Source organism: Setaria viridis, chromosome 9, assembly GCF_005286985.2.
Source record: "Setaria viridis chromosome 9, Setaria_viridis_v4.0, whole genome shotgun sequence".
Classification (NCBI taxonomy): domain Eukaryota; kingdom Viridiplantae; phylum Streptophyta; class Magnoliopsida; order Poales; family Poaceae; genus Setaria; species Setaria viridis.
Genome location: NC_048271.2, coordinates 24,399,305 through 24,414,329, shown reverse-complemented (window position 1 = coordinate 24,414,329; position 15,025 = coordinate 24,399,305). Strand labels below are relative to the sequence as shown.

At 44.6% G+C, this 15,025-nt stretch overlaps 2 protein-coding genes across 2 annotated transcripts; both read right to left on the bottom strand.

Annotated features, from left to right (window-relative positions):
• Window positions 1-4,021: 4,021 nt before the first annotated feature.
• On the bottom strand, window positions 4,022-5,788 carry LOC117836202 (protein trichome birefringence-like 19). The gene is made up of 3 exons (XM_034715584.2): window positions 5,172-5,788; window positions 4,550-5,083; window positions 4,022-4,453 (listed from the first exon to the last, which is right to left on the bottom strand). The coding sequence occupies exons 1-3, from the start codon at window positions 5,640-5,642 to the stop codon at window positions 4,217-4,219; spliced, it is 1,242 nt and encodes a 413-aa protein (XP_034571475.1). The 5' UTR covers window positions 5,643-5,788; the 3' UTR covers window positions 4,022-4,216.
• A 182-nt stretch (window positions 5,789-5,970) lies between these two features.
• On the bottom strand, window positions 5,971-10,457 carry LOC117836201 (protein DETOXIFICATION 16). The gene is made up of 7 exons (XM_034715582.2): window positions 9,659-10,457; window positions 9,471-9,557; window positions 9,329-9,385; window positions 8,985-9,223; window positions 8,749-8,867; window positions 8,517-8,603; window positions 5,971-8,431 (listed from the first exon to the last, which is right to left on the bottom strand). Exons 1-7 carry the CDS (start codon window positions 10,438-10,440, stop codon window positions 8,381-8,383), a joined length of 1,422 nt encoding a protein of 473 aa, XP_034571473.1. The 5' UTR covers window positions 10,441-10,457; the 3' UTR covers window positions 5,971-8,380.
• Window positions 10,458-15,025: the final 4,568 nt, after the last annotated feature.

Here is a 15,025-nt window from a genome sequence, read left to right as displayed (position 1 = left end):
CTGTGAGACAACTTTTTAAATGCTTAGTTGTACGTCCACTAAATCGGATCAACAATTAGTTTCACGTGCTTCCGTGAGTGGCGGCGTTGAGTTAATTTGTTTTCATACCCCCACTGGATATTAGTCGTCGGAGCTGCTGGTTGTTCACTTGTTATTGATGTGTACATGGGATCCATGTTGTCATTGTACTCAGTTGCTCTTTACCCACTAGTCGTTTTGTGCATGATGTCGCCTGATTTGGTCATGAGAAAAGTTTTGTTTGAGGAAGCTGACAGTGCTAGCATAGCAGCCGATATACACCAGATGCAGTATGCATATTGCGTGACACACACGTGCCTGCTTGGAACCCACTATTCACAACCTTGATCTGCATTATCTACTCATAAGGATGACGCATGCTCGCAATTCATCACTTAGCAATCCTCCGTCATTTCAACTACAGCCCCTGTACCAAATTGTAGGTCGTTTTCGCTTTTCTAGATGCATAAATGTTTGTATGTATTTAGTGTATGTCTAGATGTATACAAACATCTATGAACCTAGAAAAGGTCAAAACGACCAACCATTTAAAATGGAGGGAGTAGCTAGTTAGCTAAGGAACTCGCACTAGGTAACCTAGTTGTGAAGTAAATCATCACTTTGATGACAAAAATTTTGAGTGCATGGTGATGTGTGTGTGGTGACTTTATGCATCTTAGTGATGGACAGTGGTCCAATTAAATAGCAGGTTGTAGTACCTTTATAACTCTGCTAAGAGTTTTCAATGGTCGGACAATGCGTTATCGTCAATTATTCCGCTATTATAGATAATGAAACGCTTTAACACCGCAAAAACATGCTATTTGACTTAACCGAGAAGTTTTTTTAGTGTCACAGTATGATTTTTTCCATCTGCAAGCCGAGGCTGCTTCATTCCTTCCACACTGGGCACAAAAAAACCATCCATGGAGGCTAAAAAGAATGTTAGCAGCTCGAAGACCTAACCATAATCCTTATAATGAAGGGAGTTGGAGGTATGTACTAGTCCTGGACATGTATATGAGTATTTGAGATATGGAACTAAGAAAATTTCATGAACAAAAAAATTACTTTGGAGAATATATTTTATAGGTAGAGGTACGTAATTTAAATTTATATTTGGGGTTACTCAGGTTATTTTAAATAATAGCATATGTGAATTTAGATGCACATATGGAACTAAGCAACATGTATTTGAGTATTTGAGATATGGAACTAAGGGTTTCTTTAAGTTATTTTGTACAATAGCATACTCTCTATCCAAAAATAAGTACACTTCTAGCATTCAAAGTTTGTTTCATAATTAAAGAGTGCATTTTTAACTTTTGGATCAATCTGCAGGGGCCATCTTATTAAAGCAACACCTGCACCAACAACAAAAACCATGTGGAGAAATGCTTGGCGCCAATCAAATAGTTACTTAACTAGTTCCAGTGTGCATTATTTGTTTGCGATTTAGAGAACCTAATAAACAGTGTGACTTTTGGTCACAACCATGGGTAATTAGGGGTAATAAGATCTTTTCTCAAGACTAGTAATCACTACGGGACACAGGAACATTGCCGAGTGCCTGGAGCACTCGGCAAAGCTCCAAAAACATTCGGCGAACTCTTTGCCGAGTGTAACACTCGGCAATGGGCACACAGCAAAAAACCTACCGGCAAACAAACTTTGCCGAGTGTTTTTTGCCGGGCAACCCGCAAAAGCTTTGCCGAGTGCCAAAAAAACACTCAGCAACAATTTCAAAAAAATAAAAAAAACAGTCGCTAGCCGCCGCCGCCGCCACTGCCAGCCACCACCGCCGCCGCTGCCGTCACTGGCCCAAGCCCTCCCTAGATCTTGCCGCCATCTCCCTCCCCTTGGCTAGCGACGCCGCCATCTCCCTCCACCTAGCCCGCGCCGCCATCCCCTTCCCCCTCCATGGATCTCGCCGCGCCACCACCGTCTCCCTCCCCCGGCCCGCGCCGCCACTGTCCCCTCCGCCCCTGCCCACGCGCGCCGCCGTCTCCCTCCCCCTCCCTGGATCTCACCGTTGGGGGAGGGAGGGAGGGAGGGGCGGCCCCGGCCGCCGGATGTCGCCGATGGGGAGGGGGCGGCCGGAGAGGGAGGGGGCCTCTGCCGCCCGGATCTCGCCGGTGAGAGGGAGAAGGAGGGGGCCGGCGCCCGGATCTCGCCGGTGAGAGGGAGAAGGAGGGGGCCGGCGCCCGGATCTCGCCGGTGAGAGGGAGAAGGAGGGGGCCGCCGCCTGGATCTCGACAAGGAGGGGCGCGGGGAGAGGGCGGCCGTCGGGGGAAGGAGTGGCGGCCAGCCACCACCGGATCCGGCCCCGGGGGGCCACCACGGCCCCCGCCCACCATGGCCTCCGCCGGGGGAAGGAATGGCAGCCAGCCACCGCCGGATCGGCCCCGAGGGGCCACCACGGCCCCCGCCCACCATGGCCTCCGCCGGATCCGGCCTCGAGGGGCAGTGCGGCGGAGGAGAGGGAGGGGAAGGGCCCGCCGGAGGAGAGGCAGGGGAGGGGGCTGGGGGGGCGGGGGCGTGCTGGGTCGCGGAGGAGAAGGGGCGCGCGGGGGTGGTCTCGGGCGCTGGGGCTGGGGGAGGGGGTGGGGTTAAGTAGATATTTTATTTGCCGAAGGTCCCAACGTGGACACTCGGCAAAATTTTGATTTGCCGAGTGCAATAAATAAAACACTCGGCAAATTTTTTTCTCATTTTCCTTCATTTTATAACACTTTTTTCTCCATTTATTTCAATATATTTTAAAATACTCCATCAAATTACCTCAACAATATATATTCAATTGTTCTACTCATATTATTTCATTATTTTATACGGTTATAGTTCAAATTCAATTTATATCAATTAAAATTCTATAATTGCACTTAATACATTAAAATTATCTAACAGTTCCAAAAAATTACAGAAATTTCACATGAAACAATATATGTTCTCTGCTGCCTATACAAAAAGTTTTGTAGTCAAAACAAAACTCGACAGTCACTCTAACTCCAATTCTTATCGAATCCTTCTCAATGTTACTATTCTTCTTCTGAGATGCTTCGATTTGTAAACATTGTACGTGACGAAATTTGCGAAACCTTCTCAATTTTTTTCCACAACCTCCACGTCTGATATCATCACATCATGACAAATCTCATGATTTTCAGACTTCACTTGCTTTTTTTACAATTTAAAAATCATTCGGCCACACGTTCGGGGTCGTGTTTCCTGAACAAAATGTTTGAAATTTCTTTTCATTTCGTGGATCATGTCACAAATTTGGCTAAATAACATGAATATCATTTTTCTACTCATTTTATTCTATAATTTGAATCACTTGCAGTTCAAATTTGACTTATACCAAATTTTTCCTTGAAATACAATTTAATTAAATAAATATAGAAAATAAATCCAAAAATGTACCAAATTTTAACATGGAGTACCACATGTTGTATGTGGGGAGTAGAAAAAATTTCAAGGTGAAAAGAGAAAAAAACTTATTTTTTTTTTGCCGAGTGTCAAAAAAACACTCGGCATTGCCGAGTGTTTTTTTTGACACTCGGCAAAACCCCGATTTGCCAAGTGTTTTTTCTTTGCTGAGTGTTTTTAGCTTGGAACTCGACAAAGAGCTTGTTTGCCGAGTGCTCGGAAAAGAACACTCGGCAATTTTTAGCTTTCCCTAATGAATAATCTGTCTGAATATTGTTTGAAGTACACTTATATATGTGGTTATTTTCGTAATGATTTATGTAGGAAAGGTAGATATAGATTTAGGGTTTTGCTTTAGAATATTTTAGTAGGGGCAATATTTTATTAAAAAATAATTCAAATTGCTATTATTATCATGTTTTTTTATTGACTTGATGGCTAAATGTTTCTGATTTTTATGAGATATTTAAGGTTTTTTTTCTCGTGAGGATTAAATGTGCATCCTCCAAAACATTCTCCAATTATTAATTGTAAGATGCTTCATGTCTAATCTGCTCCTACAAATTACATCAGGTAACGCCCATAGCAATCCAAGTCCTTTGATTGATAAGTGAACCTCCACCCAAGTGATCTTAACCTGGAATGATCTTAGGCGCCATATTGATATACCTTGTTTGCTGTGTATAGCAGTATATGCCATTAGCCCATTACTGATTCTAATAGTTGCAGTACACACAGCTACACTCGAACGACATTCTTCTCGATGAGTTCATGCAGACCTCAACATGTAGAGAAGCATATCGTTCCAGGTATCGAGGGCCCCGGGCAGGCACCAGTGGACGCAGTCGTTGGACAAGGTGAAGTGCTTCTCCGGCGTCCAGCCCCGGTACTTGCTCGGGTGCGCGTCTGCGCGCAGTATCATCGCCTCCGTCGTGTCCATCAGCATCATCCTTACCTTGCCGCCTCCGTCCGTCGCCGCCTTCTCCGCCACCGCAAATTCTTCCAGCTGCGCACATGCAGGGCAGAAACATTCCACATTGTCGTTAGCCTTGTGCTATAGTTTGAGTGCTAACAGATAGAAACAATGGATCAAAGTGAGAACCTGCAGGTTGCGGAAATCGAGCTCGAAGCCCTCGACCTTCTTCTCCCCGCGCCGGTACGGCCTGGTCCGGACGCAGTTCCCGTCCTTGTTCCACTCCCCGCCCTCGTACTGCGATGGGTCCACGGTGCGCAGCACGGCCGTGCCGCGGAACCGGCCGTCGGCGCCGGACAGCGCCCGCAGCGCGGCGCGCGTGGCCATGCGCAGCGCGTACCTTGGCGTGAGGTCGGTAACGTTGGGCAGGAGGCAGTAGTGGCACCCGACGAGGCCCCCGGCCTCGTACAGCATGGACGGGCGGTAGAACCAGCTCGACGCTGACACGACGGCGTAGTCGAACTCCGCGACGTGCGCCGCCCACACGGCGTCCGGCTCGTCGAGGAAGAGGTTCCAGAGGCCCGTGTGCGCCGGCCCGTCCTCGTCGATCTGCTCGTGCCGGACCAGGTACGGCGCCCAGAAGTTGGCCACGGTGAAGTTGTACTCGCCGTAGTAGTACACCGTGTGCTTGCTGCTCGGCCAGCTCGGCGTAGGCTCCGCGGCCTGTATGCACAGGAATCCGTGTTATTAATACATTATTTGCAGAAAAAAGTTACCACAGTTACGTAGATGGACCAAGAATATATTTTACTCTGGTCAGGAGGCAGATGAGCGAGTCCTTGTGATTCCTGGCTAGGGAGTCGCCCACGAAGGCTATGGACTTGCCCTTCATCATGTCGAGGAAGCGCCATGGATTGAAGCGGGGCAGGTCGCAGCCGTCGGGACGCCACCTCCACTTGACGAAGCCGAGGTCCGGCTTGCCGTACCTCATGCAGTTGTAGTGCTCGTGGATCACCGAGCAGGTGTCGTTGGTGTAGTAGGGCGCGTCCGGGTCGGGCACCCAGTCGCCTCTGAAGATGTCACAGCCCTCGCCTCGGCGCGTGATGCGAGAGGAGAACGGCCTGGGAAATGGAACGCGTACTCGGCTCGGGAAGGTGAAGTACACATTGGAAGTTGCAAGAGCGGCGGCGAGGAGAAGGAGAAGCACGGCAGGGACGATGCATCTGCTGGTGCTGCAGTGCTTCCTGGCAGCGGGATTGGAAATGTGAAGGAGAGACCTCATGGCTCAGGGGAATTTATCAGAGGTTTTGGAGAGTGTATATACATTTGAGTTAGTTTTCACTTGCGCGTGCTGTTACATACTCTCCTATATAGCCACCCATGGCCATCTTGCTACTAGTTTAATTCGGCATGAGAATGGCGGGGCGATTGCTGTGCTCCTGGTGTGGTATATCCTGCTCGATCCACGCTCCGATCGAGGATGATTGGCTCCTTAAATGTTCTTCTATGACGATATAGAGGATTACTATAAAGTTTATCCGCGTATGTTCAGAAGTGGGCTGCACACTAGTGTACGATGGATCCAAATCATTTTAAAAAAATTCTATACGATTTCCATGCGGAATGCGCGCATGTCAGCAAGCACCAAACCAAGGCGCTCCAGGCCGTGCAGCAGCGGCAGCATAGGAGGCGGATGCCTATTTCTTTTGATCCCTGCTGTCGTTCAAAATTCCATGTGCACAGGGGAAACGTTGATCCAAAAGATGGGCCTTTTCTAACGGAACGCAATGACCCTATTCGGTAATAATGCTATATTTAATTGCAAAAAAAATAGCTGGCTAGTCTTTTCCGAATCCTAATATTTTGAGTATTCTCAAGAAGTTTAGGATCGAGTACAATGAACTCAAACATATATGTAAAATGCAATTTTGAGCGGGAGCAAAAGGTGACAAATTTTCTATACCAAATATATATGTTCGTTGAAAATTTCACCTATTGTTTGGAAATTTAGATAATTGTATTGGAAAACTTTTCAACTAGAAACTAACATATATCTTCACGAGCTATGATTTCCGGTTAGCGTTAGAGAGCTGGTCCAAAACTACGATATAAAATAACGCTATCTATGATTGATGATACCGAGAAGGGGGCTAATAGACAGTTTCAATTAAAATTACAACACTAAAGAATTTAAATTAGTAACACAAGAGAAATCCTATTTTTACCTTCTTAATCCAGGTGAGGTTTTGCAACCTAAGTTGACAAGATATAATTCAATCTTAAAAAAATTAATTGCTCAAAGTAAATTTCAAGAATGAAAATAAGCAAGATAATAACCAAATACGAGAGACGAACTTATCTCGTGGTATCGATGACTTGCCGGTCACCCTTAGCTCATGTTGAGGTGGATTCAATGTTTCAACCGCTCCTCTATCGAAGCATCGATTGATGTTTGCGCCGGCTTGGATCAAAGAACCTCTCGACATGTTGACTCTGCTAGAGCTGCTCTTCATCACTCAAGTGAAGGGAGCACAAGAATCTTTCACAAGAATGACCGGGGCTCCTTCACAATCTTCTTGAAGAGCTCAATGGTTCCACAACCTCCGAGCCGTCTAGGAGGTGGCAAACTCCAAGAGTAAAAAATCAATGACGCTTGCTTAAAGACTCCCTTGTTCCACCAAGCTCGAACACTTAATGCATTGCACTAGGATTCTCTCAATCTCACCAAGATGCAACCTCTAAGCAAAGTGAGTGTGTGCGAGAGAAAAGGATGGCTGGGCAAGAGTTAGAAAGCCTTTCAAAGTGTCGAGAGATCTCCCCCACGGATAGCAAGAGCTATATATAGAGCCAACCTCACGAGGAGATGGTTCATTATTTACGGCGGTTGATGTTTTTTTAGTTGAGGATCATATAGTCCTATACTACTATACTATTAGTTTATTAAAACTGCTTGTTAGTTTTGAAATTTGATAGGTATCTTTAGTCAGAGGGATGATATGTAAAAATTAAATATTAGTATACTGAACTTCAAACTTCAACTTGCACGTCTCGACCCATTACTATCCCCTTCAAACCACGTGCCCCACAAAAAATATTAAACTTCTCAATTACCTACAGTGCCGCAAAAAGGTCAAAGGCACTAACCACCGCCTGCTCTTGTGTATTGACTAAAAAAATCATGTAAAATAACTATGGTTCCAAATTGGGAGTGGCAAAGTTTGCATTTTACTATAAATGCGCAACTGTAGCATTTTGTTTGTATTTGTGAATTATTGTCCATGCATGTATGCATGTTTCCCCCCTTTTCCCAACTTTGTCACTATGAAAAAAGAAGATCCCCATCATATCAAACTTGTGGTACATGCATGGAGTACTAAATGTAGATGAAATCAAAAACTAATTGCACAGTTTTCTTGTACTTTGCGAGACGAATCTTTTGAGCCTAATTAGTTAATGTTTGGACAATAATTTACAAATACAACGAAATACTACAGTTATGTATTTATGACAAAATATAAATTTTACCACTCTTAATTTGGAAACTAAACAAGGCCTAAACAAGACCTACGAAACGTAGGCGCGCAGCAGCATGTGTCGTGTAAACAGAACGGAACGCGGCTGCAGCTGGGCTCTCTGGATAGCTAGTGGGCTTAAACATCTTCCGGAATACACTAGTATAATAGGAGTCACCTAACCAAGGGCCAGTTTCATTGCATTTAGAAGTACTCAATTTCATGTATATTAACATGTAGAACCCTTTCCTGGTGTTTAATTTGCAAAAAAGTGTGGGAGAAGCTGTCAATTACTTTTGTTTGTCATACTTGGGATCGATTATATATCGCTATGTTACTACCTCTTCGGTACTTATCCTGGCACAGAATATGTGACAGGGTTCCAAGACTCGAGAGGATCAAAACCAGCTGGCCTTGCCCCATACATGTATCTACAACTAAAGAACTGACAAATGGCACACATTCATGTGACAAATGATATATTTACGTGACATGGTAGCAACTCCCATCATTTTGTTTGCACCGACGAGCTGAGAACCCTTTCCTTGGCCTTGATAGCCTAAATTTGGGATCACGAAAGCACGTCAAATAAGCTGTTACACATCATAAAAAAAACCTTGTACTAGATGAAAATTGTCACTTACTTCATTCTCCCAGTTTGTGCGCATTGTAATCCACAGGAGCAACGCTAGCTTGCTGATGCTTCCACACACAATGCCAAGCCAAAGACCCTGTATGTGAAGAAACAGAACAAATTCAGACCAGGAGGTTTCAGTAAGACAACCATCTCTTACATGTGCATCACTTGAGTAAGAAAGAGAAAGAAGTTACAACAATTTGTGGGGGCAGAGAAGAAAGGGACTTCAGACATCATACCATTCCATTTAGACGGAACACAAACGCAAGAAACACCCCCATTGGAAAGCCAACCAGGTAAAACGCGCCGAGATTAACGCGAGCGCCAATTGTCTGCTTGCCACATCCGGTGATTACCCCTGGAAAGTTACAAAGCACACTTATCAAAGTCCAGAATACTACAATGTACATATCATCAGTTGATGTATGTCTCCAAATTAAGAGATCAACCTATTCGTTTTCAGACAGAACTTTACCTGAAAGAGAACCATTAATGCCATCGACGATGAACGATACCGCAAGAATGGGAATCATTCTTGCAATGTATGCCACTACTTGCTTCTCGCTACTGTATGCATATCCCCAAATGCTACGCAGAAGAATCATGATCGTTGCCAGCACCACGCCTTGCGACAAGGTCATACACACCACAACTCGCGCGGCTAGCATTGCTGCGTGCGGCTGCCCAGCACCGAGTTCGTTGGAAACGCGTGTACTAGACAGGAGGAAACAAGCCAGTTAGCAAAAGAAAAGAAAACTGCAGTACTGAAATAATAGGACGACAAATGTGAACATCTTGTTATTTAGAGAGGACGCTAACCTTGTAGAACTGCCAAGGCCAAGTGGTACCATGTACAGCAGAGTAGCAGTATTAATGCTACAAAACCCAGCAATATTCTTCAAATTGATAACATGCAAAAATAAAAACAATTGATTTCTAAATCAACTATTTGTTCCATTACCATATTGACAGGACTGAAGTCTCCAGTTTAGGATTTGGCAAAATCCCAGAAAGCAGCACGAGCAGTTCAAACGACCACCACTCCAGGCTGCAGAGAAAGAGGCAGTTAAAAGTGCAAACTGCAAACTAACGATTCAAAACCATCATTATCAGAACATATGTAATCACTAAAAACCCAAATCTCCTTACCATATCATCATCGCCGATGGCACGGCGAGCTTTGCAAACTCCCGCAGCCCAGTGAACGCCTCCCCGGAGAACCCTGTCAATGTTTTCTTGCAAGAGCAGGAGAGCCTCACGTAGAGAGCAAGAATGGTCAGGTTGGTACCGTAAGAGACTGCAGCGCTCAGGGCGGCGCCTTTGCTCCCCATGCCCAGCTTATACACCAGCGCGTAGCACACGAAGACGTGGGTCAGCGCCGTGACGCCGGAGCTGGCCATCATGGGCACGACGACGCTCTGCGCCTGCAGGAACCTCGTGAGGCAGGTGAGCGGCACGAACGCGGCGAGCGACGGGATCAGCCACCGCGCGTACGCGCCGGCCTCCGCGGCGATGTCCGGGTCCTGGCCAATGGTGAGCAGGATCCGCTCGGCGCACGCCCACACGAGCGCGATGGGGACGCACGCCACCGCGAGCACCACCATGGCGCGCTGCTTGTAGACTCCGAGGAGGCCGTACTGCCGCGCCCCGAAGGCCTGCCCGCACAGCGTGTTGAGCGCGCCCGCCATGCCGGAGAGGAAGCTGAAGCCGGTGACGTTGGCGAGCGACGAGGCCAGGGAAGCGCCAGCGAGGGGGAGCTCGCCGAGGTGGCCGACGAACATGACGGACACCATCTGGACGGCGTTCCGGAGGATGAAGCTGACGACCAGCGGGCCCGCGAGCCGCAGCAGCCTCTTGGCCTCGGTCGCCGCCGAGCCGCTAACGGTGGGGCGTGGCACGAGCAGCGGCTCCTCCATGCTTGGCTCCTCCATCTCACTCGATCACTATAGCAATAGCATCTCTGAGCCGAGTTTCTAGTGTCAAGCTACTTATATGGTGTTCGGAAGGATTCAATGGAAGCAATTTATCTCGTGCTTAGTTGTTATGTTTGTTTATGTCGTACAAAGCGTGGCTGCCAAGAATCACTAGTTTTTCAAGTTCTAACTTGGTCAGAAGCGAGACAGCAATTTTAATTTAATTTGACTCAGGAAATATAAATTAGTCTCTGTACCTTGGACTGCAAATCCAGACACCAAGTCCGGCCCCAATGGTGACGTCGATGTGGTTGGGAAACAACGGAAGCGGCCTAGCAACTTACCGGTTTATATTCTCGTGTTTAATTATCCCGTGTTGATGCAGTGCTTTTGTTTTGTTTATGCCGCCCTAAGCTGGCTGCGATGTCACAAAGAAATACAACTGGAAGGTACCTAATTCAGACTGTCAAGAGAACAATGAAATTTTTTTATGGTAGACACCAAATTCTAACAGTGCGTTTGTTTTGCACAAGGTAAATTCAGATTTGTTTCAAATACATCAAAAAAAATATATGAGAGGCAAAACGCACTCTACCCATCAAGAGTACAGGTGGAAGACAATCTTGAAATTTGATTTTTTTTTTGCAGCAAACAATCTCGAAATTTGATTTTTTTTTCAAAAAGAGACTAACCAAAATTTGTTAAAATTATATGCCACCATATCTAAAATTAGTTTATCAAAGCATGTAAAAGACAAAAGCACTAGATATCAATATCATTATTGAGAACCGCGCAAATAGCACGGGCTAGATTGCTGTGACAAAAGCACTAGATATCAATATCACTCGGCTCCATGATGTGCACACCCCAATCTTGTTTGAATTTTGTGGGTTAACACGTTACCCTTAATCTAGTTTCCATGCATTTGAAGTTAATTAACCGCTTCATCTTATTTCCTCTAAAGTTTTGATCATATCACAGGGATGTAAAACTCTTGCTGATGCCTTTTTGTTCTCCCTCACGCACGCTTGCACTACCCACTATTTTCACTTAACAAATCCATCCTATTCAGACCTCCCCTCCGTGAGCTACAATGGCCGGTGGTTTTGGCTAATAATTTCAAGACCTCACGATTGTCAACCATACCTCGGCTTCTCTCGTTGTTATGTTCATCTCTGGCGCACCAAACCGAGTGTCTGGTTTGCTGAAGAGGCATTATGCCTGCATCTCCTTTTTTTTTTGCACAGTTGTATCTTTATTTTCTGATAGGATATCTAGGAGCTCCTCGCTCTATTCTCGGTCATCATCTCCTGCCCACCAGGAAAATTGATATCCTCCTATGTTTATGAAATTGTTGGATTTATATGCTATTTCTTGTTTAATGAAACTAATTAAAATATATGTAACATATTTATTTTGGGCTTGTTATTTAATTTATTTTCTGGTTGGGTCAACTAACTGAAAACTTAGTATACTCACGGCAACAATATGGTATCCGTGTACAAAGATAGTTTTACTTGAAGCTTTCAGTTAACAATGCTAATTTTGTGTTCGCTAAAGTGTTGGAGTGGAAGTTGAACATGGACAGCTAGGAGGAACCTCTTTTCCCCTGATCCGTACATTGGAGAGTGAAGCTATTTTAAAAATCAATCTCACCTTGCGAGTTGCGACGGCAGCTACCTACACAAGCAGGCTTAGAATTTGACCCAGGCTTATCCTGCCGTTCCAGCAATCAAGCGTTCCTTGCGACTTTAATTTCTTTTACTACATGAAAACTGAACTTGGTTTCCTTCATGGAAAATACCGTACCTAGAAACAGTTCTTTTTAGAAAACCCATCAACCTGGGCTGAAACTAACACTTTTTCGCCTGTTCATTTTAGTGCGCTGACCACGCTTGCAGCCGGCCACTGGCGAGGATATTGTCAACACCAAACTTACAATCCGTTCTAGCTCCAAGCCGCTTGCCTACCATTGTAGACGGCCCCCCGTTCAAGCCTTGCCAATATAAAAGATGAGATGGCACTTTGCCCGATTGAAAGTTGAACCAAAACGGATTGTCACCGATAACTGTAGAAGCGGCTCCAATCGTGTGGACGTCGTTGAATCTAGCGACCTCCATTTGCGGGTGCTTGGAGACCTGCGAGATGTCTCCAATCAGCATCGTTTTTTTTTTTTGGGTTCAGACTGCTCTAGAAGATTTTGTGTTGTGGTTCTTGTATACACATGCCTATATATGGATAGATTAGTTTCGGAAACCATGTGTCCTAGAGATGAACTTGTTGGTTCTAACTTCCAACATGTCAAGGTCGGAAGAGCTGCTTTTATGTTAGCTTCCATATATACGTGCAGTGCCTAACTCACAGTTTATGATTACCGGAATATAATAGGGTTGATTCTATCCATGGTTATGATTCCATACATAGTTCATATTTTTTGATTTTGTGTACGTATTAATCGTGTTTGATATGGACTCTTTTGGTTGATATAGACCTTTAGATCATCATAAAATTTGACGGTATATATTTTTCTCTTTTTCGTGATGAATGTGGGAATTCCTAGACCCTCGACTCTTTTGGTTAATGTAGACAGTTAGATCATCATAAAATCCGACGATATATATTCTTTTTTTAATTAACGTGGGAATTTCTAGACTCTCTCGGCGAACGTGGTGGCTTCTTTTAACACTCACTACTAGAGAACTGACTTTAGATCCAACCCCCTATAGTCTCGGTTTAATTTCGACCCGAGAGAAAAGGGGGTGTGCCACAGTAGGCTAGAATGGGGCGCACCTTTACTCTCGGTTCTTTTTTTTGCAACCGAAACTACAGGCCACCCTTTAGTCTCGGTTAAAACGGCTAGTTTTCGGGCACCGACGGCACCACCCTTTACCCCCGGTTGGAGCCACCAACCGGGACAAAAGATCCAACCTTCTGTCCCGGTTGGAGTTACCAACCGGGATAACCGTTTTACTCCCGGTTGGTAATTCCAACCGAGATAAAAGGTTGGAGCTTTTGTCCCGGTTGGCGTTACCAACTGGGAGTAACCACCAACCCGGACAAAAGCTCTAATCTTTTGTCCCGGTTGGATTTACCAACCGGGATAAAATCTTATCTACAAGTACCCTTTCTTCCTCCTCCACTCCTCCAGCCCGAGCCACTCCACTCCACAAAGATAGAGAAGCTCATCCTCTCCATGGCGCTGAAGCAAGCCTAGGGGACGTGCTGCTGAAATTTTGTTTCCTCATTTCAGTGGGGATTTCACCCATCCTTCATGCTCTGTTCATTTATTGTTGTTAAGCTTTATTTTATACTTTAGAGAGGGAGAAAAATGAGTTTGTTGTTAAGCATGTAGAGGATTTGTATTTATACATGTTTTTGAGCTACAATGTGATGGATAGTTCGAATGTGAGGGAGAATTGAGATTATTTCAATTTTATCTATTAGGAAAAATTAGAGTAAATATTTTTTTAATACTTATAAATTAGCCATATAAATTGTAGATGTAATTTCATACTTTAGTACTTTTCAGATAGAGGTATGCAATTAGCTATTTTTAGAATAAGTACATTATGTGGGAAATATTAAATTGTTTAATAGTTAGTTATTTGTAATTAAATATGAGCTAAATAATTTGTGTATTTCTATGTAAACTTTCAGCAATATTTGAGTTTGTCATACTATATGATGTTGTTTGCTTCTGAACTTTTAAATTGTGTATTTCTATCTAAAATTTTAGCAATGTGATGGATAGTTTTATTATAATCCATTTTATTGATGCCTTGCGTAATACGATGCAGATGGACCGGCAATGGATGTATAATGCGGACAGGCGGAGCAAGGTGTTTATTGCTGGCATGAATAATTTTCTTGAAGTGGCCAAAGCGAACAAGCCAGAGAACGGGTTCATATCTTATCCATGCGTCCAATGCAGTAACCAGAAGTGCTATTCGAAGGCTTCCTGAGGGACTATTCACAGCCACTTGTTTAGATACGATTTCACGCCTAACTATTTGGTTTGGACCCGTCACGGCGAAAGAGGGGTTGCAATGGAAGACGGTGAAGAGTAGGAGGATGATGACAACATTCTAGACTACGCTATAGGCCAATCTTTTGCAGATACTACAATGGGTGAGGCTGATGAAGATGAGTTTGCAGAAGATGGCCATAATGATGACCTCGGTCAGGTGCTTACGGATGCACACAGAGATTGCGAAACTCAGAAGGAAGCATCAAGTTGCAGCGCATGATATATGATCTTAGGAAATTGCTATACCTAGATTGCCAGGGAGGTCATAAAAAGCTGGGTACCACACTAGAATTTATGCAATGGAAGGTCAAAAATGGTGTGTCCGATAAGGCATTTAGGGGATGTTGGAAATTTTCAAGAAGATTCTTCCCAAGAATAATGAATTGCCATCCACAATATATGAAGCTAAATAGATTGTTTGCCCTTTGGGATTGAAGGTTCAGAAGATACACGCATACCCTAATGATTGTATCCTCTATCACGGTGCTGAATACAAGGATCTGGATGCGTGTCTTGTATGCGAAGCGCTGCGGTATAAGATTAGGCAAGATGATCCTAGTGATGTCGAGGGGCAAT